Source organism: Mchenga conophoros, linkage group LG3 (assembly GCF_057382185.1).
Source record: "Mchenga conophoros isolate Kocher_MC1m ecotype Shallow Benthic linkage group LG3, M_conophoros_male_GT1.1, whole genome shotgun sequence".
NCBI classification, from domain to species: Eukaryota; Metazoa; Chordata; class Actinopteri; order Cichliformes; family Cichlidae; genus Mchenga; species Mchenga conophoros.
Genome location: NC_140528.1, coordinates 5,482,635 through 5,509,190, shown reverse-complemented (window position 1 = coordinate 5,509,190; position 26,556 = coordinate 5,482,635). Strand labels below are relative to the sequence as shown.

General features: G+C 40.7%; 1 protein-coding gene across 1 annotated transcript in view; it reads right to left on the bottom strand.

The window, feature by feature from the left end:
• The window catches only part of LOC146577073 (protein NLRC3-like), a 25,044-nt gene extending 4,432 nt beyond the window's left edge, over positions 1 to 20,612 (bottom strand). Inside the window, exons 1-5 of the mRNA XM_085268210.1 lie at positions 20,561 to 20,612; positions 18,632 to 20,432; positions 15,602 to 15,775; positions 7,488 to 7,661; positions 2,746 to 2,919 (exon numbers count right to left, since the gene is read on the bottom strand). Coding sequence (XP_085124336.1) covers positions 2,746 to 2,919; positions 7,488 to 7,661; positions 15,602 to 15,775; positions 18,632 to 20,432; positions 20,561 to 20,597 — 2,360 coding nt within the window. The 5' untranslated portion in view covers positions 20,598 to 20,612. The remainder of the gene's footprint in view (positions 1 to 2,745; positions 2,920 to 7,487; positions 7,662 to 15,601; positions 15,776 to 18,631; positions 20,433 to 20,560) is intronic.
• Positions 20,613 to 26,556: the final 5,944 nt, after the last annotated feature.

Here is a 26,556-nt window from a genome sequence, read left to right as displayed (position 1 = left end):
TGCCGATCGCCGTGCTACGGTTGCAAGAAAAAGAAGCAGAAATGACGTTCTCTACGCGTTGAGACGTTCCCCGTCCGTCGGCTAAACGCTTGATTGAAACTTCAATGCGACAGTGACACCAAGTAGAATTATAAATGTCACATAGCCCCAAACATGTCTTTTTCAAAGCCTGCGGTGAAGAGAAAGGTTGGTGATGAGCACCGACAATTTCAGGAAAAGTGGGAAATGCAATATTTCTTTGTTGAGCACAGGGGCACCCCGACCTGTCTTATTTGCACAGAGAAAGTTGCGCTGCACAAGGAATACAATTTGAAACGTCATTACACAACTAGACAATCTGAGCTGGATGCAAAATACCAGGGAGACGAGAGAGCGAACCGGGTTGCCAGTCTTAAAACAGATCTACTGAGGCAGCAAGATTTCTCCAAGAAAGCAACCAAAGAGAATAATGCAGCAGTCGGAGCCACGTGGTTAGTGAGATGATTGCTAAAGCAGGGAAGCCATTCACAGAAGGTGCATTTGTCTAAAAGTGCATATTGCAGGCTGCAAATATAGTCTGTCCGGGAAAGAAAGGTCAGTTTAGCAACATCAGCCTTTCTGCCAACACCGCAGCAGATCGCATTTCTGACCTGTCAAGTGACATTTATGACCAACTGTGTGAGAAAGCCAAATGTTTCAGTGTATACTCAGTCGCTCTTGATGAGACCACAGACATCACCGACACTGCCCAGCTCCCAATGTATGTCCGTGGTGTTGATGACAGTTTTGAAGTGATGGAGGAGCTGCTCACAGTAATTCCAATGCATGGCCAGACCACCGCTCAGCAGATATTTACAAGCTGTGTGATGCCATTGAGAATGTTGGTTTGCCATGGAAGAGGTTTGTTGGAATAACAACAGATGGAGCGCCATCAATGACAGGGAGGAAACATGGACTGGTGGCACAAAACAAACTGGAAGAGGAAGGTGTGGAGGAGGCCATTGCTCTGCACTGCATCATCCATCAGCAGGTCCTTTGCAGCAAATGCCTGAAGTTTGACAATGTGATGTCTATTGTTGTGAAATGCATCAACCAAATCAGATCCAGGGGCTTAAAGCACCGAAGGTTCTGAGCTTTTTTAGAGGAAATGGAGTCAGAATATGGGGATGTGCTCGACTTCACTGAGGTACGTTGGCTCAGCAGGGGAAATGTATTAAAGAGACTTTTTGAGTTGAGAGCAGAAGTGAAGCCTTCATGGAGAAGGATGGAGTTAGTGTTCCTGTGCTAACTGATCCCAAATGGCTCATGGACTCAGCTTTTCTTGTTGATATGACACATGAGCTTAATGTACTGAACAAGACGTTACAAGGCCAGGGGCAACTTGTCAGTGCTGCCTATGACAACGTGAGAGCATTCTCCACAAAACTGGCGCTCTGGAAAGCTCAGCTCTCTCAGACAAACCTTTGCCATTTCCCAGCATGCAAGGCACTCCTGGATGCAGGCACACCATTCAGTGCTGACGAGTATGTTGATGTCATTTTGATGCTACAGGAGGAATTTGATCACAGATTTGCTGACTTCAAGACACACAGAGCCACCTTTCACATTTTTGCGGACCCCTTCTTCTTTGATGTGCAAGATGCCCCTTCTGTGCTTCAAATGGAGCTCATTGAGCTGCAGTGCAACTCTGAACTCAAAGCAAAGTTCAGGGAGGTGAGTGGAAAAGCAGAGAAGCTTGGACAATTTTTGAGAGACTTGAGCCCTAGTTTCCCTCGGCTTTCCCGAATGTTCAAGCGGACCATGTGCCTTTTTGGTAGCACATACTTGTGCCAAAAGCTCTTCTCCACTTTGAACTTCAATAAGTCCAAGTACAGGTCCAGACTTACGGATGATCATCTTCAAGACATACTGAGGGTTGCAACTGCTTCCTTCCTCCCTTTTTTAACCATGCCTTTATTGTGGAAAACCTTTCCTTATAACAATATGAGCAGCTAATGCAAATTTGATGTGAATTAGCATTATATTAGTGAGGAGTTAATGCTAAGTAGGCTACCATTAGCAGCTAAAGCTAATTTGAGGTGAATAAGCATTAGTAGCTTATGCTAATACCCTTTTCTCTTGTGTTATAATGATGTGAGACGTTAATGCTAAATAGGCTTCCATGAGTGACTCCTTTCCCTTGCATTATAAAGATGTGAAGAGTTTATGCTAAGTAAGCTGCCATTAGCAGCTAATGCTAATACTGTTTTCCCTTTCTTTATACAACTTGAGCAGCTATTGCTAAGAAGGCCACTTTTCTCTGCTAAGGATTTGTGTGACCATGATGGAAACTCTGATAAGCTAATGCTGCTAAGCTAATGCTGTTTATGGGCCCTGTTAGAATCAATATTTCATTCTCATTCTGTTGTTTGAGAACAATAACAGAAAAATGTGCACTTGAGAACAAATTTATTGTGAATTCAGCTGTGAATGTACAGTTTGTCATTATTTAAGCTTCCATTTCCAAATGTTAGCTGACACTTTATTAGGTACACTGGTATCTATATCAGGTACACCTGTGACCTAAATGTTCCCGCAAACAGACTCCTTGGAGACCCCTACATAAATATCCATGAACTATCCAGCTAGACTAGTGTGTCTGTCCCTGAAAATATTCCTGCATGTGTGATTGTTCATGTGTCATCTGCCCGAAACAAACAGGAAGTGAGTGAAAGACACAGGAAATGTTTCCAGCTCTTCCTCCTCTATCAGATTTTCTCTCCATACCTGAGAGTGTCCAGTCTCCAGCCTGGATCCTTCAGTCCAGCCGAGAGCAGCTTCATTCCTGAGGGACCTGGATGATTGTAGCTCAGGTCCAGCTCTCTCAGATGGGAGGGGTTGGAGCTCAGAGCTGAGGCCAGAGAAGTACAGCCTTCCTCTGTGATCAGACAGCCTGACAGACTGCAGACACACAAAACAACAATCTATCTGTCAACAGTTGTTTTCTCTTTGTCACAATAACATCTATCCATTTACATCCATTCAATGTAACTTTATTTATAAGTGACAATACCCAACAGACAACAACAGTCATCTGAAGCTGTTTAACAGTGTAAGGTAACCGCCTCCACTGTGAGCAGCACTTGGTGATGGTGGGAAGAAGAACTCCCTTTGACACAAAGATCCTCCCAGTGAAAACAGGCTCCAGGAGGAGCATCTACCATGACTGGTTGCAGGGTGAGGGGAAAGAGAAGAGATGAGCTCAGAGAGACAAGAACAAAACACAAACTAAGGAGAGAGAAGACAAAAGTTAAGGACATGCAGTAGTGACATATAAAAGCATCAGGAGTGAAAAGAGGGGAGAAGAAAGCAGAGCATCATGGGAAGTCCACCAACAGCCTGAGCCTATAGCAGCATAACTAAGGGATGGTTCAGGGTCACCTGATCCAGCTCGAACTATAAGCTTTATCAAAAAGGAAAGTTTGAAGCTGATCTTCAAAGTAGAGAGGGCGTCTGTCTCCTGAACTCAAACTGGGAGCTGCTGCCACACCCAGTCCAACATAGCCAGGCTTTCTTTGCTGCTTTGACAAAACCTCAAATCCCAGTCAGAGATGATGAGCATCATCACAGTGATGATCATTTCTCTGTTAACCCAGGCTTTCTGCTTCAGGATCTGTGCACGCTCACAGAACAAGGAGACCTTTAAACATCATTTCACTAAATGGATGGACTGAGCTCAGCCTACAGATGAACTGGTGCCAGAGATCATAAAGAACATCAAACAGTCAAATTCAACACTTTTAATGGAAATATGAGATTAATGCTGCAGACAATCATGAAGCTGCTGAATTCATGAACATCAAGAATGCAGCGAGTGGTAAAATAAAGATTTGACCTCAGTGTGCTCAGTGTTCCTGTCTATTCCTAACATATTCCTAACATGATAGCTGCACTTTAGAGCTCTAAAACTGGAACTGACACATGTTTAAACTCCACATGTTACTCAGTACATTCAGTTCTGACACTCGCCCACAGTCCAACAAAGGAAACATGGAGATCACATCAGTTTGTCACCAAAGTCTAATTATTAGGGCAACTTAACCTGTTATAATCTCGTTAACTCATTAACTGATTAACGTCAGCAATTATTTTAATCACAGTTTTTAAAATCATGATTATTGTGAAAGTGCTCACTGGCTCTGAATATAAAAGCCATGGGTCACAGGAGGGATGTTGATCAGTGCTGGCTTGAAATGGGCGTCATTATGCGTCTCAGCCAATGGGAGCATTGAGGGTGGGCCTAATACTACTGCAGCGCTCACATGACCCAGGACAGAGAGAAAGGGGCGGGGACAGAAACATGGAGACAGGTACAGATCTTTGACATGTTCATTTTAAACTGTTCCAGGAGGCAGTGTTGATACAACTAAAGTTATCTGTTGTTGAAGAAGTCGGTCTGAGGAACGTTCTTAGGATCAACAAATGACGGCATGTATGAGCCTCAAGACGCAGCATCACAAGAAGAACACATGAGCTGTAGAAAAAGGAGAGACTACGAAAGCCACGGCGTTACAACATGAACATGCTTGATCAGAGTGTGATTGTGAACAGGAGGAAGACTCAGCTGAGAACAGTGTGGTGGATACAGAGCAGAGCCCACCATCAGTACAGAGGCCTGTCCATTAGAGTGCTGCTCCAACATGCAGCACATGTACTTGGCCACAGCTGCAACATCTGTACCTGTGAAAGCTTCTTCTCTGTTGCTGCTCATATTGTGCAGAAGAAGAGAGTTTCTTTATCATCAGAAAATGTCAATGAGCTTGTGAGTCTTAGCAGCTGGCTCGGTGCAGAGGAGGAAGAACATGTCAGTCAGAGGAAGATAAATGCAGTTCATGTTGTCAACTCAACCTGGACTGTTGAAAGAGTTTTTCTTTGTCTGGTTTCTGACTGAGATTCTCCAAAGGAAATCCAGCACAAACACACACTTCACACACTCAAAGTCCTGCACAGTAAATGAGCTGATGAGCGTTTGTGCTGCTGCCTGATAACAGAACAATAGTTCTGCTGCTTCCTGTTCTGCAAACACACATTTATAAATGTTCACTTGCTGTTGATCAAAGGTATGTTGGTGGCTCTGGACGCTGAGGGAACTTTGTAAAAAACTAGATCAAATGTTAACGTCCTGGCAGAGGCAAAGAACTTTGATTTGATATTTGATTAGATTCATGTTTCAGCTCAGACTGACAGAAATATTTGAACTGCTGCTGTGTTAAAGGGAACACTGCTGTTAGAAAGCACCTGATCTGTTTCTGCACACTGAATGTTGCACTTCTCATACTGCAGTACTATTAAAATAAGTACACAATGCACTACTTTTGAACTCATGATTGAATGTTGCTGTAACAAAGCCATTAATGTGATTCAAAGTGTTCATGGTTTCCCAGCACAACAAATGATTGCACAAGTGTGACTGATCCACTTTCTAATGTGTGTGTAGCCCACACTGTGTGTCACTGTGTCACAGGTGAGTCTGTGTGTCCAGGTTCTATGAGGACAACAGGATATAGTGACTGAGTCCAGCAGCTTAAAGTCTGACTCCATCCTCCATTTAAATAACTCACAGCAACAACTGAATAGCTTTGCCTTTGTGTAGCTGACACTTCATTTTAATGTCCTTCTATTCTGGTTCATCTGGTCTCAGTTTCTATAAGCACACAGGTTTCATCAGGACTCTATGACCTCAGTAATCTTTGCTGGGCCTTAATGCTCTGAACAAAGCTGCACATCACAAGACTAAATAGAAATGAATCAGTCTTTCATTCTCACTGCTGTTTGACTTCAGCTCTCAATGTCCCACCATAACCCATGGAAAGAATTACTGTCCATCCAGGCTGCTGAACATGAAGCTGAAGAAGGTGGAGTATTGTGAGGGCTGATGGAGATGATGATGAGGAATCCAGGAGCAGTGGGTGGATGGCAGCATCAGCATGAAGGATCAGTGTGAGAACACATCATCATCCACAAAGGAAACCAGTCTGAGTGTCTGACGCTCTTGTTAGAAAGACGCAGTCCCAGCAGTTAGCTTGTCTGCTAGTTAGCTGAGAGCTAACTCACTTGTACATTGAATACCAAACCGTGTAAACCAGGGGTGTCAAACATATGGCCCGTGGGCCAAATCCAGCCCTTGAGATAATTTCATATGTCAAATATTGATGAATTTTCAGGCTTGCTGATAATCAATGTGAGCACGGCTGAGGTTTTATTCTGATGAGCAAACCATGTGGCCAAACACTTTAAGAGACAGACTGGGATCATACCATTATGTGAAAGAGGACGGAAATGTCCCATAGACAGCAAGGGTAGTGGTAGAGACCAGTACACAGAGAAATGGGAGCTGTACTGAAATGCAAGCGTGTCAGGAAAGAGTGAAAAGGCAAAATGAGCAGCATCTGGCTGCATTTCAGTGATATTGGAGACCACAAAGCTGAGTGCAACATTTATACAGGAGATATACAGGAGACGCTGAGAGTAGAACTGATAAAATTAGGAGCTGGCTAAAGTGAGACCCATTTTTATTTCCACCCATTTTCCACTGTGGAGGACAAAAGGTTTCAAACTGGTCCAGGTCTTAAACCTCACGTGTTCTTCCTAATAGCAGTAAATGGATAAAAATAAGGCTTTTATGAAAACACTGAATACAACTTGCTGCCTTTAAAAAGACTAAATGTACAGTTCAGTATTGAATCCTACATAAAATAAACTATATATAAAGTGTGTCTGAATGGCAGAGATGCAGAAATATGTGCATGTAGCACAGAGCCACGGCTCAGTGTCTGAATGAGTCTCACAGACCTGAATGTGCTGTTGAAGCCATTTATAATTATAACGTAATTCTTTACTCGTTTGATCTGCTCCTTACCACAAGCCACCAGACGTAGAAGGTTTTGGACTTTTAACTATATTTTCTGAAGTTTTACAACTTTTCTTACTGTTAAAAACCTCGTTATGGCCATTCATGCTGTACAAAGTAATTAGACATGTGTGGTATCTACAGAAACGTCAGAATCTCAGCTAAAAGTTCACAAAACCATCTCAACAACCACCAAACAGCTGAAACAGCAGGTGAACAGATCACACAAAAAAGATGTAAACACAAATCCCCCTGATCATCTGTTTTTTAAACATGAAGTGTAGTTTTGGACGTTCATTTACTGCTGGTTCAGTGAATTTTGGTTGGACAGTGATGAAACCTGCAGCCTCAGAATCTGTGAGAAGTCTGCTTTCAGCACCCAACAGCATTGTTGTGTTGTGTGCTGTGGATTCACCTCTGCAAACTCATCACTGTTTCACCATCATGTTTCTACTTAGACAACAACAAAGGAAGCAGTTCCCAGGAACTACTTCCTGTCTTGTTAACATAAGAGTATGTTGCCCTTCAAAACACCTCCACTTCTCCTCTTATTAGAGGACTGCCTTATTATTAATCTGCTAATTCTGTCAGTTGATGAAAGAAAAATGCTTGATCTCACCTGAGAGTTTCCAGTGTACAGCGTGGACTCTTCAGTCCTTCAGACAGAAGCTTCACGCCTGAATCCTTCAGGTTACTGTTACTCAGGTCCAGCTGTCTCAGATTAGAGGTCTGAGAGCTGAGACCTGAGGCCAGAGCTTCACAGCTTCTCTCTGACAGGTCACAGTGACTCAGTCTGAAAAATAACAGATAAACAATTACAAAAATAAAACACTTATGTCGAAGTGTAATGAGATACTATTATATTTAGCAATATTTAATCTTGTTTTGTCAGGAAACTGAGCACTGATGCAGAGCAACATGTGGAGAGAATCAGAGGAGAAGAAGTGAAGAGAGAACAGCAGTAAAACAACACTGAATTGTTCAGTGTGCTTTTGATATCAACAGAATGTGTCAAATTTCTTTATTTTGTATTTGTTTTAGTAGAATTGATGATTATCACTTAGATAACAACCACAGGCCAGGTCTAAATTGTACTTTGGTGACAGTTACACCCAGAAATATTTCAGAAACGTGGACAATTTGTGCTCCATTGTATTCAGTATTGAACAAACTGAGTACCGATGACCACTTAATATTTTTGATATTTTATTTGAGTTGTTCCACCTGATCTGTGTTAACTAGAATAAACATTTAAAAACTAAAGCTATGATCACATATGTACTCACAGAGCTTTGTTGGAGGCTTTGACCACTGGCAGCAGCCTCAGAAGAGCCTTTTTAAAGGCTCATGTTCTCACTTAGATCACTTTATAGCTGTATATCTCAAATTTCTGTAAAGTTATTTATTTCATATTCTGTATAGTTTTTCATATTTATATCCTGTTCATAGCCTGTACATAGCTTGTACTCACTACAGCCTGTACATACTTAGTTATAGAATATTCACAACATACTTCATACCGTGTACATTATAACATACCATAATAGACCCATTTCTGTAATATACTTACATATCTATACTATTGTTAATATATATTGTAATATATCTATATCACTAAAGCACTTCTGGATGGATGCAAACTGCATTTCGTTGCCCTGTACCTGTGCAATGACAATAAAGTTGAATTCTATTCTAATTCTATTCTATTTATTTCTACTTACATTTCATTCTGGGAAAAATGGAGATTACTTTGAAAACAGGAACTATTTTCCCCAAAAATCAGCCCTGGATTAGTAAATCACTCCAACATGTTCTCAGGCAGAAGAAGCTGTCTTGTTATGAGGGAGAGAAGAAAAGCAGCTAAAATCAGGTGTAAAAGTAAAGCAGAGGATGAGCTGAATAAAGGACACTCAAGGCTGGCTTGGAAAGGAATGAAGTCCATGGTGGGGATGCAGAACAAGGAGCAAAGATGAATGTGATGCTGAATCAGCAGAAGACTTGGACTCATTGGATTCCAGCTTTTTTTTTTATTGACATTTTAGAATCACTATACAATACCATCAACTTCAGCTATCTTTCAGTACATATATATTTTTTTATTTTTTTTCTATATTTAAACAACTAAAATATCCATACAATAAGAATGAAAGAAGAAGAAGAAAAGAAAAAGAAGCAAAACAGGAAACAACAAACAACATAAATAAAAAATACATAAGGAAAAAGAAAAAGGAAAGAAAAATAAATAAATAAATATAGGGAGTGTGTTTTTGTTTCCATTAATGTAACTAATTTTTCCTCTAGTCTTCTAGTAGTTAACAAAGTCAAAATCTAATGCAAAAGCAAAAACTAATTAGTCTGCCTTCCTCCATTACCACACATAAAGCTGTTAATCCTTTATATGTCCAATCTTTGAATCTGGTGTCCAATTTATTTGGAGCAAAATGTGTGTCATATGCACACCACTTAAGAACTGCTATATCCTCTTCTAGTTTATATTCTTTTATTACTGTTTCCCAAAATTTAAAAGTCAACTTGATCCATGGATTTTCAATAGTTTTTATTAAATTTTGCAAGCTTCTGTCTGCTATAATAGCTTATATGGGGATGGAGGTCAGACTCTCCTCAATAACTTTCCATTGAGCGTCATATGAAGGATTACATCAGCATATCATAGGCCTTAATTGTGCTGCCCAATAATATTCCCTAAGAGAAGGTAAGCCCCACCCCCTTTTCCTTTGTTAAGTTGTAGGGTTTTAAATCTAATTCGGGGCCTTTTTCCTTGCCATATGTATCTTGACAAAATTTCATCCCATTCATTAAACTGTTTCTGGTTAATTTCTATTGGTAATGTTTGAAATAAATATAATAATTTAGGAAGAATATTAATTTTAATTGAGTCTATTCTCGAATATAAACTTAAATATGGAATTAGATTCCATCTCGCTATATGTTCCTTAATTTTTTTCTGTATTGGTAAATAATTTCGTTCTAATAGTTCTGTAAGATCCTTAGGTATTATGACTCCTAGATATTTAAAGTACTCTGTTTGCCATGCTAATTGATACTTATTTTTAATTTCTTCTGATGGAATATAGTTGTACTTAAGCAATTGTGTTTCACTCATATTAACCCTATATCCAGATAGTCGACCAAAGTATTCAAATGATTGCATTAATTTAGGTAAAGAGTTTGATGGTTGACCCAAAAATATTAAAATATCATCTGCATAGCAGGCTAATTTATGCTCCTTTTCATGGATATTAATATCTTCTACTTCTTTATTTTGTCTTATATATTGAGCCAATGGTTCCAGATATAACGCAAATAATAATGGTTAACACGCACAGCCCTGCCTTGTTCCTCTTTGCAGCTTAATACTATTTGATAGGTAGCCATTAATTTTAATCCTTGCCGTAGGGTTATCATAAAGTGCCTGTATTGTCTTAATTATATTTTCGTGAAAGCCAAATGTATGCAAGACTCGGTAAAGAAAGTTCCAATTAACTGAATCGAATAAGAGATAATTGCTTCTTTCCAGCTAGAAGGTACTTGAGCCTTCTTTAGGATCCAATTCATTGTTAGAAGCATCACTGGTATTAATTCTTCTTTTAGCTCCTTGTACCATTCTGCCGTATATCCATCTGATCCTGGAGATTTATTTATTTTAACTTTACTTATTGCTATTCTTAGTTCCTTTTCTGTTATATCTTCAATCAAAGTTTTATTCTGTTCTTCATTCAGTACTGGTAAATCAAGAGAATCTAAAAAACTGTTAATTTCAACTATACTACTCTCTGTGTTATTAGCATACAGAGTCTTATAAAATGTTTCAAATGCACTCTGAACTTCTATTGGTTTATTTTTTATTAGTTTTGTCACTGGATGTTTAATTTTGTGAACTGTATTATCTGCTATTTTCTTTTTTAGTTTCCAGGCTAATACATTCTTTGCTTTTGATCCTCCCTCATAATACCTTTGTTTAAGAAACATTAATTTTTTTTAAATTTCATATGTGGTCAAATCATTTATTTCATTTCTTGTTTTCCTAATTTCCTCCAATATATCCTGAGATGTTTTTCTTTCATGCCTTTTCTCTAATTCTTATTTTGTAGCTCTTCTAATTTCTTATTTCTCATCTTTTTCTTATAAGAGGATATTGCTATAATTTTCCCTCTCAGGACAGCTTTTAAGGCATCCCACAGTATAGGAGGAGACACCTCACCATTGTCATTAGTTTCCATATAGAAGTGAATCTCTTTCTTAATTTGTCCTTTAAAGTGAGGATCATTCAGTAAGCTTGAATTTAATTTCCAATTATTGAGTTTTGGTTGCACGTTTAAATCAACAGACAGGTATACTGGTGCATGATCGCTTAACTCTATTGCTCCAATTGCACAAGTGTTTATTTTATCTTTATTTTTCCCAAAAGTTATGAAATAATCTATTCTTGTGTATAACGAGTGCGGTGAGGAAAAATAAGTATAATCCCTTTGGTAGGGATGCAAGTCTCTCCATATATCAATTAGTCCCACCTCCTTCATCAATGTATTTATATTCTTAATTAATGTTTTAGTATTCTGTGCTTTTCTATTGGAAATATCTAGCTTTGGTTGTAGATGTATATTTAAATCTCCTCCGCAAATTAGGAAACCTACTGTCTCTGTTACCATCACATCTATAATTGTCTTAAAGAAATAAATATTGCTTCCAGGGGGTGCATATATATTTAACAACGTGACTGGGTTCCCCTCAATGTTTCCCCTTACCAAAATATAACGTCCCTCTTTATCACTTATCTCGGATATTTTTTCAAAGAGTAATTTTCTTGATAACAGGATAGCCACTCCTCTCCTTCGTCCAGTTTTATAGGAAGAGGAGAAAACTGTTGTATAACCCATTCTTTTCAGTTTTTCATGCTCCTTACAGTCTAGATGGGTTTCCTGTGGATACACTATTTGTACTTGTTCTTTCTTCATTTTAGTTAAAATTTTATTACGTTTAATTGGATTCGACAGGCCATTTACATTATATGATATGATTTTTACCTTATCTTTAAGCATACCCTTACTATTTGAATATTATTAATGTAACAACGACATGTACCATCAGACCACTCCCTAAACATACATAAGCAAACATTAATATTAACATTAAAGCTGTATAAAACAACAGCTACAGAAATAAGCTTTATTTGGTCAAAGAAAAAGAAAAGAAAAGACTTCCAACTGTGGGGTCCCCGATATGACCCTAAGTAAGCCCCGATAAAAGAGGGGGCTTCGAGGGGGGCCTCTCTCACCTCTATGTGAGACAGGGCCTTCCTTAGCCAGCAGGCCAATGTCCATTCTACTAATAGCATAGGTAGCACGTCCGCCTATTTTCAATTTCTGCATTGCCACTTCAGTATATTATTTCGAGATAAGAAGTCTTTCCCAGTGTATATGGCTATAGCTTGATTCCAGCTTTGATATCATTGATTTCAATGAAGAGCTTTGTGATTGTAGCAAAGGGCTGGTAGCTCTGAGAGTCCCACTGAGGCGTTTGTGAAGGTTCGCAGTTATCTAAAGAGCTTAGAAAAAAAGGCATCTGGACATCTTTAAGTTTTTTGAAGACGTTTCGCCTTTCACCTCTCATCCAAGAAGCTTCTTTATTTCTAGGGTCAAATGGTGGAGAGTCCCAGATTAGCCTGTGTACAAACAGACTTCAGCCATATGAGAGTGAGTGTGAGTGAATGAGAGCACACACAGGACACTCTGATCTCTGAATGTGTGTGACGCAGTGAAAAAGAGGATTGTACTGGATATACTGTGACTGACAAACAGAGTTTAAAGAGAAAGGTGTTTGGATTAAAATGGATTATGCTAAAGTGAACGTGCTAATGAAATCTGGACTGACTGAAATGTGAAGTGAAGATAATTCAGATGTAAAAGAGAGAGAAACTGATAATAAGGTGGGGCTGGAGATCAGTGAAGGGCATGTAAACACCTGATTGGTTGAGTAGATATCAGATCGACAGTTTCACAGTTTTCCCTGTGGATTATAACTTTAAGAAGATGTGACATTCATCAAGGAATCCTGCTCTCCGGATTATTTCCATGAACACTGAGCTGGATCACATCTACAGTGCTGGAAGTGCCCGTCTCACCACCAACCTCTCTGTGCACATTCACTTTTCAACCCTTTGTGAGACACTAAAGGTGTAAATCTGAGTATTTATCTATGTTAGTCCGAACACCTCTAATAGGTTGGTTTAGTCTTTCCAAGTCATATCTTCCCTTAGATCTGCGGTCCAGGCTCCTAAAATCATCCTAGTTTAACAAACACTACAATCTAGAGGAGAACTGCACTAACAGGTGTGACTGATAAGATCTGACCTGCAAGGATACTCATGTTTATGTGTATCAGGACAAGCAGGGAAGACCTGGACATCAACTCTGTCAGGCTGCCTGAGTCCTCTCACCCACAACAGCTCATCAACTCTAAACAGGAATGAGCAGCTCATTTCAAAATAAAAGGTTGGAATTGTAAAGAAAACAAACAGAGCTCATAAACTGAAACTGATTTCATTTTTTCAGCTGGAACATTTTAGTTGTTCCTTTTTCAATACATACATAATTATATTTACAGTAAGTCTTATCAATCCCCTTTTCCCTGCCAGTCACCGCCAATGTTCCCTCTAATGTTTCATGTGTCTGAGCGAACACACAAACTCCCTGAGCGTCCCTTGGACCACTGTGAGCAACAGCAGACGTGTGCACTGTGGTCACGCCAGCATCTTATCCATCCAAGTTACATGGTTTATTAAAGTAATCAAATTACAGCATTTACATTTATGTTAGACTACTTTTAATTAACTGCTTTAGCCCACTTACAATGAAAATTAAAAACAACCTTGTTCATGACCTGTAGCATGTTAACACTATTGGAAGTAAAAATAACTTGAACTCCAATTTTGAAAACACAACTTTATTTTTTCTATTTTTATAAAGCTCTGACTTGTATTATGAGTCTGTGGTCTGGGAGAGAGTCTGTAACTCTGTCTGCAAAATACAGTAAATAATGACCAATGTTGGACAATTAATTATATAGTTACTTCTTCAAAAAAGTTACTGGGTTTTGCAAACAAAGTTTGTTGCAATAAATACTGAATACTATCGTTGTTATAAACAACAATACTATTCAGGAAGAAAACCAAACATTGCAGATATTTTATCATAGCTCAGGTTTTACGCGGCCGATCAACACAATTTAAAAACTGGTATAAAGTCCACACTTTTTCCCTCAGTTGCTCCGTCTGTCCTGCTCACATCTCCAATGGTTGTACACGTTGTCATTAACGTGGCTTCACCTCATCATCAGCCACTTTGCTCGCTATAACACCATTGTCGGCACATAAGGACGCTGTCATAGCCTGTCAGCGACGTTGATTAGCTGCGTATATACGAATGTGAATCGCGTGATTGGCTGGACTATGGGATAAGGTGGCATCGTTCTAATCCCATATGGGAGCAGCCAGTCACTGACTAACACTGCAGAACAGAATTGTTGAAGATTTAATTTTAATTTCAATTGAGATTTGATTTTTTTTGTTGTTGTGTGCAACACAGATTTTCAGTGCGCAGAGACGTGCCAGCAGCTTAGAGGGAACATTGGGCACCACCACAGTTCACTTCAACAAGACTTTACTTCAGATTTGTTTTCATGTTTTGATCCAGTGATGAGAGCCGTTTCCCCCATGTCCAGTCCTTGTACTAAGCTAGGCTAAACATGTCCAGGGCCTGTCTCTGTGCAGCTTTTAATCTGATGTTAATAAGGTAGAAATGGAGGAAGAAGAAAATGACTTCATCAATCAACATGCAGCTACCAACCCAAATGGTGAGGTGGTGGTTAGTTATTACTGTTGTTTCTGATCCCCTACATTATCCTACATTCAAATATATTCTCCAGCTACAATAGTGTTTGTGTTCCTAAAAGGATTTCATGAATGTGTTATTGTTCATGTCACATCTGTATGAAACAAAGAGGAAGTGAGGTTTATCCTTCATGATCACAAACTGTTCCATGTAAACCTGAGATCTGCGTGGAGCAGCTGACCTGTACGATGTGCTCAACACAAACATTATTTACCATCAGTTACTGTGTGACTGAACCACGTGGGTGTATGAAACATCGCTTTCAGTTTTAATAGCACATGGCAACATTCAGACGTGAATCTATACAGTAACACTTTGATTTGTTATAGTGAGGAGACTGTTGAAGGAACGATGAGGGGAAACTGTAACAGCAGCAACAGAAACCAGGAGACAAAGCTGAGGTCTGGGTTCCTCTATGCTACACACAGCCTCCTGCTCCTGGACTTTAGAAAACACATAAATGTCTGCAAGTACACTTACTTCAGAAACTCTATTAAACTCATTACAAGTTTACTTCAGCTTTAAATTACTCACAACATCAGCACACACGAGTAAACAAAGTAACTCACAGCTACTGTTCAAGTTTAGTCATCTTTAATACAAATATACCTCATTATTATGAATCTCACAGCTACCTGCTCATTGAACTGAACAATAATTCTGTTTGACCATTAAAACAAAATATGTGACTGTAAAAAAATCTTCAGACAGTAATTAAGAATCTCCTAAGCAATCCAAAGATAAAGAAAAGTTCACCTGCCAATTCTATAAAGCTTGGTTGTTTGTACAATAATATCATTTAATGATATGTTTGGATCCTGACCTGAGAGTTTCCAGTGTACAATGTGGACTCTGCAGTGCAGCAGACAGAAGCTTCACCCCTGAATCCTGCAGGTCATTGTTACTCAGGTCCAGCTCTTTCAGACTAGAGGACTGGGAGTTGAGAACTGAGGACAGAGCATCACAGCTTCTCTCTGAGAGGTTACAGCCACTCAGTCTGGAAGAAAACAAACAAACAATTAAATCAGTCAAATGAAACATTTTTAATGCCAGCATGCAATACAATTATTGGTTAACTAAATAGCCTCATTAAAACACAACTCTTCTTCTATAGCAGCACTTACTCCTTGTAAGCTCCACCTGCTCCACCATCTGAGTCAGAAGACATGAAAACAAACTGTAAATCTAGTAGAAACATGATTGGAAATCTTCTCAGATCCATTTGTACATTTAGAGCCTGATCCTGAAATATAGCAGCACGGACATTCACAGCAGCAAAGGGTTCTTGCTGATCTGACCTGGCTTGGCCCTGGCTTATTGAAGATTAAAGAAAGCAGAATCAGCTGTTCAAACCCCACAAGGCTGCCCGCTGTGACTGAAACAATGGGACGGGTCGTGACTTCTCAAAATGGGCTCATTGAACGCAGCACGGATAAGATCTTGAAGAAGCTCATGGCGGTCGTGAGTTCTCAGACTTTGCTCTTTGAGCGCAAAACTGATAACCTCTCGGAGAAGCTCGTGGCTCTCCAACGGGAGATTGAGAGACGAGTGACGGACTGTTAGATCAGCTGTGAAATTGACATGCAGTTGTTCGCACCAAAGAAAGCCACCATCATCTCATGCGGCTAACATACCGGCGCGAGCTGTGGTCTCAAGGCTGGAGCTGAACATAACAAATCTCACCCTGATAACAGACGGTGTTTAGACTGTTCCTTCCCATCCTAAGCATGCTTATCCCCTCCCGGTGCAGACGGTGGGTCGAGGGGACCAGCGCAAATGCTGCAGGCCCGGGTGCGCTGTCTACACCGGCTGTCTCTCACCTTTTACCCATCCCTGTTGCTTGTCATGTGCTTCTATGGCGCATTAAGAGTTTTCATGTGTTCTGCGCTAAGGTCATTTTTTTTGTCTGTTCTCAAACTGATCTCCCTGTTGGAGCTCAGTCTGGGAGGAGTTCTTTTTTCTCCTCATCTTTCCTGATGTTGTGCATTTTCTGCTGTTCGGTTCCGGGTCGCTGCTCTAGCGGCTGACCGGCCAGCTACCTAGCCTGACCCGTCTCCCCAATGTGATGTTTGTGTATTGTATGTACGGTTGGCAAGCTCAGTATCCTAATTGCCCCTTGAAAATAAATACAGTGTTCTGAATCTGAATCTGAAAAGATTACAGAAGACGACTCTGTTCAGTAAATATTACGCTCATGCTGTCAAGAAATACCAAAGGTAGGTAAAACTCTGGTTGTTGCAGCCATCCAGTATGACATGCTTTGTACTGTCCTGCTGCAGTTTGTGACACCTGGTTGATGAGTTGTGAAGGATGATGAAACAAACACTTCACTCAATGTTTGTCTTCTAAACTGGATGTAATTTTGGCAGCCGATAGTTTTTCTTAATCTATCCCAGCTGCAAATAGGAACACAACAAATAAATAACTTTACCCACTTGGATCCTTATCATTCAAGATTGTGAAAAGATTCTCTACTCAGAGAATACTGGTGATGTTAGATGAGAGAGATGGAAGGTGATGAAGGGGAAGAGTTTTCAGAACTTGAGGCCTTTTGTCTTCACTGTATAGGACAAAGAAGACAGGAAGGGAGGGAGAAGTGAGGAGAATAACACACAGGAAATGGTCATGGGCAGACTCAAACCAGGCCCTGGAGTCACGACTCTAACCTTCAGTGCATGGGTCACCTGCTCAGCCAGGTAAGCTACAGCAGTCAGCAGTGTGTGAGTTAATTTGGAGACAATGATGACTATAAGTCAGGTAAAAAAAATACTATCATCAACCAACAAGGGGAAAACAGTGAGCTTGAATGACCAAGCTTTGACCAAGTGTGGCTCACTCCTCGGTCTTCTTGCACAAGGAGTGAACCACCCTGCATGGCCATCAATGTGGTGCAACCAAGGCCATCATACAGTACAGGCCATCCAAGCTGATTTTAACTTTTCCTCCCAGATACCACCTTAGAAATCATCTAGATTAGGATATGTTGGCTGTTCTAGATCCAATCACAACAAACAGAGAGCTGTTGTGTGTCCAAGGTGAACAGGAAGAATATATACATGCATAAAGTCAATAAAGTCAGAAGGTTTGCTTTAGACTGTGCTGCAGTTTATCATCAAAGACAAACAGGCACCATGCTGCCAACAAATGGCATCAAGTCTGACTTTAGTTTACTTTTTTTTTGTTCTTTTTTTTAAATCAAGATTAAATTTTATAGCAACCACAGCAGAGATGACCAGGGAAGGTGTGCTTGAGGGGATATAGCTAAAACAGCTGGTTTCAGACTGAAGATGAACTGAGGTGCTGCACCCAAGTCTGCAGGTTCAGGGAGGGACAAACATCTGCTGCAACCAGATTGGAGTGAGAGGAGAGAGCAGGCCAACAACAACAAAGAAACAACAAACACACTGTGGAAGACCGAAGCAGAGTTTAGTTTAAAGTGGAACTAAGGATGTTTCTCTGGCTGCCAGGATTCACTGAGTAATTCAAATGCTTTCTTTAATGCAGGACCCACCATGCATGTAAAAGCAAGTGTTTCACCAACATTTGTGACTAAAATAGACCTGCAGTAGAAATGTATCTAGGAGCATGCATGTGAATATAAAGTATCACAACATCAGGCACATGCAGCCTAAGTGTTTAAACAAAGACTGATAACATAACAGCAGCAGTGATGATCAGAGTTTATGGTGAATCCAGCGTCTCGAGTTCTGGAGGCATCAAAGAGGTCACAGTTGTATTGGAGAAATCCCAAAACTTTAGGATACAATTTCATACAGAGACAGAAAACCTGGTGAAATAAATTACTGACACAGTTGGATGTTAAAAGTAAAGACATGAGTACAAATGTACTCACAGAGCTTTGTTGGAGGCTTTGACCACTGGCAGCAGCCTCAGAAGAGCCTCCTCTGAAGCAGAGTATTTCTGCAGGTCAAACACATCCAGATCTTCTTCTGATGACAGTAAGATGAAGACCAGAGCTGACCACTGAGCAGGAGACAGTTTATCTGTGGAGAGACTTCCTGATCTCAGGGACTGTTGGATCTCCTCCACTAGAGAACAATCATTCAGTTCATTCAGACAGTGGAACAGATTGATGCTTTTCTCTGCAGACAGATTCTCACTGAGCTTCTCCTTGATGTACTGGACTGTTTCCTGATTGGTCTGTGAGCCACTTCCTGTCTGTGTCAGCAGACCTCGTAGGAGAGTCTGATTGGTCTGCAGTGAAAGACCCAGGAGGAAGCGGAGGAACAAGTCCAGGTGTCCATTTGGACTCTGCAAGGCCTTGTTCACAGCACTCTGGTGGAGAGATTGAAGTTTTAGTTTGTTAAATAGTTTAGACCATGTAGAGGTTGTTTGTTGTTGTTCCAGCAGATTGAGTCCAGAGTTGATGAAGGTCAGATGGACATGAAGAGCAGCCAGAAACTCCTGAACACTCAGATGGATGAAGCAGAACACCTTGTCCTGGTACAGTCCTCTCTCCTCTTTAAAGATCTGTGTGAACACTCCTGAGTACACTGAGGCTGCTCTGATATCGATGCCACACTCTGTCAGGTCTGATTCATAGAAGATCAGGTTTCCTTTCTGCAGCTGATCAAAAGCCAGTTTTCCCAGAGACTCCATCATCTTCCTGCTCTCTGGACTCCAGTGTGGATCTGTCTCAGCTCCTCCATCATACTTGACCTTCTTCACTTTGGCCTGAACCACCAGGAAGTGGATGTACATCTCAGTCAGGGTCTTGGGCAGCTGTCCTCCCTCTCTGGTTTCCAGCACATCCTCCAGAACTGTAGCAGTGATCCAGCAGAAGACTGGGATGTGACACATGATGTGGAGGCTTCGTGATGTCTTGATGTGGGAGATGATGCTGCTGGCCTGCTTCTTATCTCTGAATCTCTTCCTGAAGTACTCCTCCTTCTGTGGGTCAGTGAACCCTCTGACCTCTGTCACCATGCCAACACAGTCAGGAGGGATCTGATTGGCTGCTGCAGGTCGTGTGGTTATCCAGAGGCGAGCAGAGGGAAGCAGTTTCCCCCTGATGAGGTTTATCAGCAGCACATCCACTGAGGTGGACTTTCTAGGGTCAGTTAGGATTGTAGTTTTGTGGAAGTCCAGAGGAAGGCGACACTCATCCAGACCATCAAAGATGAACACAACCTGGAAGTCTTCAAAGCTGCAGATTCCTGCTTCTTTGGTTTCAGTAAAGAAGTGATGAACAAGTCCCACCAAGCTGAACTTTTCCTCTTTCAGCACATTCAGCTCTCTGAAAGTGAATGGAAATATGAACTGGATGTCCTGGTTGGCTTTGTCTTCAGCCCAGTCCAGGCTGTATTTCTGTGTTAAGACTGTTTTCCCAATGCCAGCCACTCCCTTTGTCAGCACTGTTCTGATTGGTTCATCTCTTCCAGGTGAGGCTTTAAAGATGTCTTCTTGTCTGATGGTTGTTTCTGGTCTGTCTGGTTTCCTGGATGCTGTTTCAATCTGTCTGACCTCATGTTCATCATTGACCTCTGCAGTCCCTCCCTCTGTGATGTAGAGCTCTGTGTAGATCTGATTCAGGAGGGTTGGGTTTCCTGCTTTAGCGATGCCCTCAAACACACACTGGAACTTCTTCTTCAGGGTGGATTTAAGGTTACGATGACAAACTGCAGCTTGAAGTTCTGAATGAGAAGAAAAATAAACACTCAATTCCAAAAAGAACTAATCTTTAAAACATGTTGCTCCATCTTCCATCTCTGGAAAATGTTCATTTATCCAGCAGCTTAAATCTTTAGAGAAATCCTCTTACTGCTCTGCAGACGGTCAGCCAGCTCCTCCTGCTTCATTCTCCTCAGGAAGTCCACTGTGATCTTCACAAACGCCTCTCTGCTGCTGCTCCTCTGACTCTCTAAGCATTCTGGGTAATCTGGACTCAGAACCTTCTGGATCTTCTTCAGCTCGTTCTTCACAAAAGTGATGATGTTGTCCTCCAGCAGCTGGAACAGAATATTTATGAATGAGCCAATCAGACTGAAATCATGGAGCCAAACATCAGATCCATGTTGGACACACTGACGATCCACTGGTCTACAAAGAGCAGCATGGAGATGACTGTGAACAGAACAGATGTAACAGTAGTTGTTGTACATGTACAGACCATAAATATGGAGTCCAGCTGTGTTTGATGCTGCTGGGCAGACTGACCACTGGGAACCTCTGAGCTCTGCTGCTCCACTCTGTGGAGGAACCATGAAGGATTAGATCAACACAGGATAAAGATCCAGGAGTTTCTGCTCAAATAACTTCATCTGAATCAAGTCTGTCAAGTTTTAAACTCTCAGATTGTGAACATATCAGTAATTTTCAGTCTGTTTTCATGGACGTCCTTTCAGTGGTGATGTCAGGGATGATTTTGAAGAAGCTCATCAAACTGAACCATCAGCAGATCACTGCTCCAAAACCAGAACATGATCCGAGTCTCCCTCCACCACCAGAACACCAGCTTTACTAACGTGGTAGATCAGTGTAGTACAGATCAATAACTGATGAGTCATTTGATCAAAATCACTGAGTGCTTCACGTCTGACCCTCTGATGCTTCTGTAGACATTTTGCATATTTAATGAATGTCTGACAGTTTTACATTCATTCTATGAACACAGTGGAAATGTTGTGTTATAGTCTCCATGTTGTTTCCAGCATCATAAATTCTTAAGTTCAGAAAATTAGATTCTTTCTTCACAGCTGAAAAACAACAACATTTATTCTCTATTGAAATCTGCATCGTCCACTCCAAAGGTCACAATCTGAAGGTAACATCTGGTTTTGTTCCCTGTGGTTAACTCTGAGCATCAGTATGGTGGGATTTATCCACTACATCCACACCACTGTGGTTCAGTGTTGTCCTGATGGAGTAACAGCAGCCAGTATGATCCAGGCTTTAGCTGCTGGGTCTCTGTGTGACCTCTCAGACTGTTTAACAGATCAGACACAAAGAGAATCAGAGCAGCTCTGTTCTTTAAAGACAAACATGAACCCACTCAGGTCACACTTTCCCCACAGATATGAGCATCACTGTCCTCAAACAGCAAATGACCAAGTCGAACATTTGGATCTTTTCTCTTTCATTGTTTTCTTTTTAATGAATCTTTGTAACAATCTGAGGATGTTTCAGGTCATATTTATCCAGGAAACACAAACATGTAAAGGAGTCATCACAGCTCTCTGACCTCGTTGCTCCAGGTTCACCACTGAAGCCTGGGGGTGGAGTTTTGGACCGGTCACTCCTCACAGACGGACAGCTGGACCCTGCAGACTGTGACCTCTGACCTCTGCAGACACAAACATGATTGAAGCAGCTGTGATCACACAGACTGCAGATAATGCAGCTGTTTCCTGTCAGTAACATCCTCTTAGATTAGAGTTCAGCTTTTTACAGGAAAACTGGACAAAACTGATTTTTGTTACAAACTCATTTTCATTTCCTCTCAGCTCACAAACACAGTCAGACAATCAACCAGAGTCAACACTGATTATAATGTCAGTGCAGAATTATTTCTGTTACTCAGTGAGTTCAGCTCTCTGACCTCGTTGCTCCAGGTTCACCACTGAAGGCTGGAGGTTGATGTTTGGACCAGTCACTCCTCACAGACGGACAGCTGGACCCTGCAGACTCTGCTCTGTCCTCCTCTTCCTCCATCATCATCTTCAGTCAGTCTGAGAGGTAAACCACAAACACTCAGTGAGTTCACATTAACAGGAGGAACTGAGTTACAGTCGCTGACCTCTGACCTGTCATGTGACCATGAAACCAGGTCAATATGTCTGTAGGTTCAGTCATCCAGGTCATGTGATCTAAGGAGCTTGGAGAGAAAAGAGACGTCTTTAAGTTTCTGGAAGACGTTTCATCTGAGAAGCTTCTTCAGCTCTAAAACCAAACGGTGGAGAGTCCCAGATATTTAAACCTGAGAGGGAAAGAAAGCATGTCGCTGACCCACCACTGATGTTATTTCAAGGAGGAAACTGAGAGCCTTTGCACCAGGAGCACAAACATCAGCTCCAGCAATGATCCACTGATGTGTTTTTATTCCATGTATGAATGTTGTTATTGACAGAGATGACGTTTGTGTGTCAGTGATGCAGTGACTGTTGTTGTTACCTGTACAGGCTGGTTAGACTCTATGAAACAGATCATACAGATCTCTGCATGTTAGAAGAGACTATTAAAGGTCATGAATGAGACAAAGGCAGGGAGGCGTCCTTTACAGCTAAACAGCAGAGTGAGAGAACAGCCAGCACCTCTACATTTATCACATTATACAGCACATGTATGATACTGACAGGGATGAGAAGAATTTAGTGATTCTGATCCCATCATTGATATTACTTATTGATTCTCAGTAGCTCTGCTCTGACAGTCACCACCATCACTGAGCAGCATATCAAAGACATTTGTGCACATTAACTGCATGTTGTGGCTCAAATGTTTGTGCATGTTGGAGGCATTTCCTCTTTGTTGTGATCAGTGTTGGTCATTACTCAAAACAGTCATTATTACACATATTACACAGAACACTTTGATTAAAAGTAATGGAGTACGTTACTTCATTACTCCTCATAACATTACTTTGATGTTACTGTGTAAAATGAACAAATGAGCATGTAACAACATAAAGCTGAGGTACAGCCCCACACACCAACACAGATCCTGATGAGGTCACGTGATGTTTCTCTGAGTGTTTATGAACACAAATCAAAGATGAAACAGCACAAAGACTATGGGCTCAAAATGTGGTCATAAATATTTTGTACTTGTAAAAAAGATCTGTATGTGTAAAAAAGATTTGTGTGTGGACTTAGAAAAAAAACCCTGCAAGTTACAAGTACGGATTTTGACCCTATTTTTCTTCCTTTCATCTGATTGGTCAATGTCATGTCAATCACAAATGTAACAATCCAATCAGAGAACAGATGGGTTTGGCTGTCGGAGGGGCGCTTTTTTTGAACTGCAGGTCTTTGAAGGGAATAAATGCCCTTCTACATGCCAACCCAGCGTTTTCCTTCATCACCACGAAGGAAAACAGTCTGTGGTCGTCCGAGTTTGGTGATTTTTGTGTCACAGGTCTACGTGTTTAATACAGGGACTTCCACAGCCTTTTCAACAGCGCTGCGGACCGCGGGGTGGGGGCGGGCAGTGTTTTTGAAATGACAGTCTTCATTACAAAGCTTTCTTCGTTATGAATTAGCATAGATGTTTTTATTGAACATTTGAAGAACTAGCAAAAAAAACAAACTCTTGTAGAGGACATAAAGTCAGAGATAGAAAAGACAAGGAACAGGTGCATCTAGTACAGGTAGAGCTGCTGCAAAAACCCACAGAGCCCAGCAGCCAGCGTAACAAATTCTGGATCCTTTGCTTTTAGTTAGCAGGTAGCATTAGCAGCACATCCTGCGTCCGATGTGAAAGGACCTTTATGCTGCGCACTGTGACTCACAGCAATGGTCCTGGGTCAGCCCTGACTATGTGTTAAACTAATCCTAAAGTAATAATGCTATTTCTAACCACTGATATACCACAACTTTTTCCTTTCAACAGCTACTGAAAGTTAGGGGACCTAGCTGCTATCGGATATTTATATAGAGATCCTCCAGCTTCAAACTGTATCACCCTTCAAGGACCTGCAGTTCAAAAAAAGCGCCCCTCCGACAGCCAAACCCATCTGTTCTCTGATTGGATTGTTACATTTGTGATTGACATGACATTGACCAATCAGATGAAAGGAAGAAAAATAGGGTCAAAATCCGTACTTGTAACTTGCAGGGTTTTTTTCTAAGTCCACACACAAATCTTTTTTACAAGTACAAAATATTTATGACCACATTTTGAGCCCATACAAGACACTTCAAAGTGATTCTACTGTAGAAACATGAACAGGTAGAAACCTGCAGCCTGACTGCTCATCACTTTGTTACCTGTTCAAGTTCAGCAGCAGCAGCTCACTTTATCATTGTGAAAACAAAAATGTCAAAAACCATTGCTATTCTCTATAAAACAAAGCATGTCCTGAACAAAAAATCATTATACACACTTTATTGTACTCTGTTGCTTCCATATATGACTTACTGTCTGGAGATATGGGGTAATGCATATAAAACGAACACACTTCCTATTTTCAAGTTACAAAAAAGAGCTATAAGAATTATAAACCAATCAAACTATATAGAACCAACTAACATTTTGTTTATTAATCTGAATACCCTGAAATTTTATGATTTAGTTGAATATAAAATGGCACAGATAATGTATAAAGCACAAAATAACTTGCTTTGCCCCAGTACTCAGAAGCTGTTCAAAGTCAGAGAGAGTCAATATGACTTAAGGGGAAGAGATTTCTTTAAAAAAAAACAAGATAAGGACAAATATAAAGCAGAGATGTGTTTCTGTTAGAGGAGTTAACCTGTGGAATAGTTATGACAGTGATTTAAAAAGGTGTAGTTCATTTTCCTTGTTTAAAAACATGTTTAAAAATAGAGTATTAGAAAAATATATAAATCAAGAATGAAAAGAGCAAAAAAAAAAAAAAAAAAAAAAACAACCTCTTGATTCTTTTGCTTTGATGTAGTTACTTATCTAAGGTGGAAAGTTTTTTTTTCTTGTTTGTTTGTTTGGTTTTTGCTTTGTTTTCTTATTTGCTTCAGGCCCTGTGTACAGGAGCTGCATGCAAAAAGATATTTTGTGAAAAGGGTTGGCGTAATAAGCAAATGCTTCAGCCAATACCTTTTGATTAGCCTTGTTTCATGCTTACTTGCTTTATGGTCGATTTTTGTTCTGTTTTCACTGAGATATTTGAATGCTAATCAATAAAATCAAAATCAAATCACGGTGCTGGTCTGGGGTCAGTGTTTACTCAGCTTTAACTCACTCTGGGTTCTAGGTTAGCTTAGTGTTAGCTTAGCGTTAGCTTAGCATTAACATGCTGTGTGCTAGCTTAGCGTCAGAGCTCTGCAGGTGTCTCCTGTGTAAATATTAATCACAGTGACAGTAAAGGAGGTAAAGGGCTGTGACGTCATCACGTACGCTGCGTCCTCTGTGGGCTCTGAGTGAACTCAAAGTACAAACTACAAGTACACAAACACGAACGTAGCTCAGAGTGGCGGACACACTCGGCCTCGTTGGTCCAGCTGTGAGTCCGTTACCGTGAACTATGGAGCGGCAGATTTGTGCTGAACTAAGCTGCACACAGCTGATGTTAGCCAGGAAACATTACACACTGACTTTAATGGAGAGACCGGAAATACAAACACACACAGTTTGTTGTGTGAAGAAATCAAACACGAGCTGAACAAACAGTAAAGTTCCTAAAGACAAACTGTTAAAGGAGGAAACAAAGCAAACTTACAGTTTCTTCACACACCAACAACAAGCTCCACTCCACGAAGTTCAGGAAGTGACAGTAAACTTTGAACAGGAAGGAAACACCCAAAGAGACGTTTGAGGACAATAAGGAGCATTGGGACACTGTGCTGCGTTCAGTTGCACCTGGGAAACTCCAAACCTCTGGCAGGCTGTGATTTATTTCTGCTGGTTTTCCTGTTTGAAGCACAAACATCCGTCATCACTTTGTTGTTGTTCTTCCTGCAGCGTTTAAATGTTTCAGCACTGAACTGATGTTTCTTCAAAGCTCATTTCAACCTGTTGAAGTCATGAATGAAAGTGCAGACTGAGAGTGGATCACATGATGTTTGAGGTGTGTCATGTGACATGTTCAGTATTGTCACACATGTCTAGATTGTCCCTGATATCATA